The 4,641-nt window shown below is 42.8% G+C and overlaps 1 protein-coding gene across 1 annotated transcript in view; it reads right to left on the reverse strand.

Moving 5' to 3' along the window:
• Positions 1–283: 283 nt before the first annotated feature.
• The window catches only part of CREG1 (cellular repressor of E1A-stimulated genes 1), a 7,857-nt gene continuing 3,499 nt past the window's right edge, over positions 284–4,641 (reverse strand). Inside the window, exon 3 of the mRNA XM_011979910.1 lies at positions 284–1,557. Coding sequence (XP_011835300.1) covers positions 1,554–1,557 — 4 coding nt within the window. The 3' untranslated portion in view covers positions 284–1,553. The remainder of the gene's footprint in view (positions 1,558–4,641) is intronic.

The following is a 4,641-nucleotide window of genomic DNA, read 5'->3' on the forward strand; positions in this document are numbered from 1 at the left end:
GGTAAAGGGAGAAAAACAAATAGCTGCCCTCAACCTAATTCTATCACAAGGTACACTGGCAACCAAATCTCTGAGGCAAAACCTGTGACAAAGGTTAGATTCTGGCCATGCCCAGAATTTTAGGACATACGAGCTTTTTGCCAATTGGAAAGAGTGGTATTATTCACTTCAAGTTTCGAAACAGCCAGTGACTGATTTAGGAGCATGCTATTTTGATGGTAGACAATAAAACAAAGTGTAATAAATATTCATGTCTATGTTTAAGAAAACAAATCCAACACACTTCATTAAAATAATTCTTTTAATTATTGATGCTTTGAATAAGAAGTCCATTTTACTGAAGTTAGTATAAATTATTTTTCTTAAACAGAACCTGTTTGCTGGATCTCAGTTAAGTTCACTTTGTAGTTTTCAGACACAATGACTCATATTCAACTTTTCTCTTTGTCATTTAAGGATTCAGTGGCTTGATTCCTGACATTTCCTCTTTAAGAGGAATCTTATGTCATCTTCTGAAATCATGTATATGGGTAATAATATTAGTGTCTTCTCTTCTGAAGATGTGATTCTTTTAATGCCATGTTCTCTTCCCTCTGGTGACCTTAGATCGTAGTAGCACTAGAAGCTATTAAGAGATTTGGAGCAGTTGAGGAAGGTTTAGGTAATTGTTAAGAGTAGCAGTATTTTAAAAAAGCTGTGGAGAGTGGTTTGGGAGGGGATTTTGTCCCTGGTTGAAGCTGGTCCATGCTGGGTAAACTTTACTTATAAAAGAATACCAGTAACACACAAAATACTCTTCTCTTTCTTTTGTAATCCAGTTTTGGGGCCAAAAAGTAATCTGTGTGCACATGTGTTTTGATAATACAGTCTCGACTTAGGTAGGGAAATTAAATTCAGGAGTTTCATGACTTTCTTTTGTTCTGAGTATCACTTTAGAGTGTAAAAAGTTTTTCAAAAAGTTCTTTATCAGAAATAGTTTCACTCTATGTTGGATTAACAATACCCAGGATTGTGAGACATAAATCAACGTGAGTAGGAAGCTCCATTTGAGTTTCATCATTGTCTGTCTATCTAGGCAAGATTTATTCAGGCGCACCATAATGGGGGCCAATCTTTTGCACGAGGCTCAGACAGCTCAGGAGGCAGCTGTGGTGAGTGACGCACTCTACCCAGCACAGTGGCTTCCAGAAATAAAGAACACATACTCAAGTACCTTCAATGCCAATGGGCAATTTAAATCTGGTACTCACTCCTCTTCAAGAGCACCACTGGAAACATCTTTGGAATTGATGGGACAAAACTTATTTGATTATAGTGAAGGATATTTCTCTATGAAAATGGCTTCAAAATATGAAAAAAGTAGCAACCACATCTTCCAAGAAATCCAGTAACAGGTCAACTCTATTCGTAAACAAGCAAGCAAACAAACCAGCATGTGACAGAAAACAGGCTAACATTCTGAGATGCTTTCCAGAGAAACATTAAGCCCTTTAAGTGTGTATGAGCCACTTTAAGAAACTTCATAAGTGTTGCTAAATTCGTCACAGTCTGCTTCACCTAGAAAGGGGAACAGAGAGGAAAAATTATTTTGTTAAACTGGGTTAACACATCTTAAAAATTAATTCATCCTAGGGAAGGACTAGATAAAATTTCTGATCTAAAATAAGATTTTGAGTTCATTTCAGCCACCAGAATATACTAAAGAACTGCTTGGGTTTGTTAAAATGCAGATTCCTGAGTTTTGGCTTCAATAAGTTGAAGGTAGGGCCTAGGAATCTTTATTTTAACAAGCAACCCTCCTCTCCAAGTATGATTCTGATACACTTTGATGAACTCTACTAGGATGTAGCAAGAAGCAGGCCATTGCCATGGCTGCTGCTGCTATCTCATTTAAGAATATCTGAAGGTTTAAAAGACAAAAATAGTTGAGAACAGAAGGGGTCCTAAACATCAGGGCAGAAGAGCAGTGATGAGCCATTGCCCAGTGATACTGACCCCAGCTGGCAGGTGAACTTTCCCCCTTCCGGCTGCCACCAACCAGGAAATCCATCTCTAAGTATCGAGACTAGGCAAGTCTGTAATCCATGACCTTTTGTTACCTGTGTGTTTGCTAGGAAATATCTGGATGTGCGCCAGAGGAGATAAAATGAGGCTTGGCACAAACATGCTGCTGCCCAGACTTAATAGTGGTCGGAAGCAATGCTTATGCTTATAAGAACTGCTTATTGGCCAGGTGCAGTGGCTCATGCCTGTAATCCCAACACTTTGGGAGGCCGAGGCGGGTGCATCACGAGGCCAGGAGATCGAGACCATCCTGGCTAACACCCCTCTACTAAAAATACAAAAAATTAGCTGGGCGTGGGGGCGGGCGCCTGTGCTCCCAGTTGCTCAGGAGGCTGAGGCAGGAGAATGGCGTGAACTGGGGAGGCAGAGCTTGCAGTGAGCCGAGATCGCGCCACCGCGCGCCAGCCTGGGCAACAAAGCGAGACTCTGTCTGAAAAAAAAAAAGAACTGCTTATTCCAGGGTGCCTGCAAATGCTTCATGTAGACATTTAAGCCCTCCACTCAGCATGCAAACATGCTCACGGGGTCTTCACCCAACAGTCCAATGAGGCAAACCACATTCAGTTAAGCTCCTTATCAGCTCTCACAAGTGGCAGTCTCCGTCTGTGTGAAACAGATTTCAGACGCAGAGGGCTTCGTGGTATTTGGAGGAATGATAACTTCCAAAACCCATCTGGACAAGCCAAGTAAAGTGCCTGCCAAGGTGGGGAAGCGCCAGAATGCCTGTGAGGCCCCTGTGAGTGGTTCCCCAAGAAGATGGGGGCTCTGGTTCTCACAGATATCACTGTACACTCCCTGGACTATTAAACAGCTCTGGTAGCAAACCTGGTGGGTGGGATTAGTGGGGGCCCTCCTAGACTTGGCGATGGACAATTCCTAGCAGACTGCCCATCCCTCAGGTTCTGGTGCACTGCCTCAGAAGAGTCACATCCTGCTCTAGCCTTTGGGCCTCCTCTCAGGACAAGGAAAAAATGTTCTCTCTCTGTGCTGCAGAAAAGTGCTTCTGTGTCTGCATAATAAAGTGGGAACCTCAAAAGTATCTGTTTTACTCACTTATTCAGTGTGAAGACTTATGGGAAAAGAGTTTTATTTTGTTATTAAACCAGGCACTGCCTTTGGGCATGTTATTTATACAAAGATAACTGCGTCCCAGATATTATGTCCTGTGAAAGTAAACTGTAACTTCAAAGAGCAGGCCTGTCATTCTTAACAGTCATCCTGATAATTTGTTGCCGGGGAGTAAGGTTGTAATTGCTACCCCTATATTCCTACGAAGTCAGATGGCTTCGCCAGCCCAGAAGACGATCACAGGCCCGTGCCTCTCCTGCATGCACAGCAGCAAAACAAGCGCCAGGACTGTCGGATTCTTTATCCCAACAGAGCGTGAGAGTGTTTGTCTCAAGTAACGAGCCAGACAATCATTCCTAAACACCTGCTCTGTGACACATGCTGTCCTAGGCCCTGCTCGGAATTTTTTAAAAATAGAAACAAAACAAAACTGAGCTTCACTGTCAAGAAATTTCCAATCATGGTAGGGAGTCAATAGTCAATAGTTCAACATGGAACTGTTCTACAATTGAAAAAGACACAGATTAAATAAATGCTAAGAATTTAAGCCCTCAAATGACCTACAACTTACAAGTCTACCTTAGTATCATCACCATAATCTCCTGAAACAGCAGTCAGTCATTACAAGTAGAATGTGCATTATAAATTACACTGAGTTAGGAGCCTGGCCAACTACCAGTGAGGCAGCCAGAGGAGAAGTACAGCATCATGAACAGAAGTCAGGTGATGGCTCCGGAGCAAGAATGCCGGGGTTTGAATCCCAGCACCACCACTTTCTGACTGCAAGACTTTAGTCCAGTTTCGTCTCTGTGCATCAGCTTTCCATTTCACACATGAGAAAAACAGCACCTACCTGTTGCAGTGGAAGGTTGCGTAAGATAGGGATGTGGTGAGAATAGAATGAGTTAATACATGAAAAGTAACCAGTACAGCATCCAGCCAGTAATAAACAATGGACACTAGCTGTTATTGTTACTGTTCTTATCACCTCCCCAGATATGCCAGAATTCCCTGTGTCACCTGAGAGAAGCACCAGTCCCTTGTATTCCTTCATCTGAACCCTCAACTAACTCCAAAGACTCTGATTACACTCTTCTTTCCTTTCCCTTTCTGTCTTTAGGTCCTGGGCTTCATTTTCTCCCATGGCCTCGTTTGTCTCAGCCTCCTCCCTTCCAAGTACTTCTTGGTGGGATAAACCACAATCCCCACAGGCATCTGCAGTACTGGGGCTGATGGGATGGGGTTACTTGCTCAGACTCAGATGAAGGACATTCACAGTCCAGGAGCACCTGAGTCTAAGCCTCATGAGAAAATGCCATCATGGATCATAACTGGGTTCTGTCCAGGGCCCAACAAGCATAGCCTTAAAATGGAGTCTCAACCTGGTATCCAGGCCTGTAGACAGAGTTCAGGGGGTCTATGAACTTGGCTCAAAAATTTTTTTTTCGTTTTCATTAGGCTCTAACTGAAATGTATCATTTCCTTCAATAATGAATGTAGGGAATAAAC

This window comes from Mandrillus leucophaeus, unplaced genomic scaffold (genome assembly GCF_000951045.1).
Source record: "Mandrillus leucophaeus isolate KB7577 unplaced genomic scaffold, Mleu.le_1.0 Scaffold207, whole genome shotgun sequence".
Lineage (NCBI taxonomy): Eukaryota > Metazoa > Chordata > Mammalia > Primates > Cercopithecidae > Mandrillus > Mandrillus leucophaeus.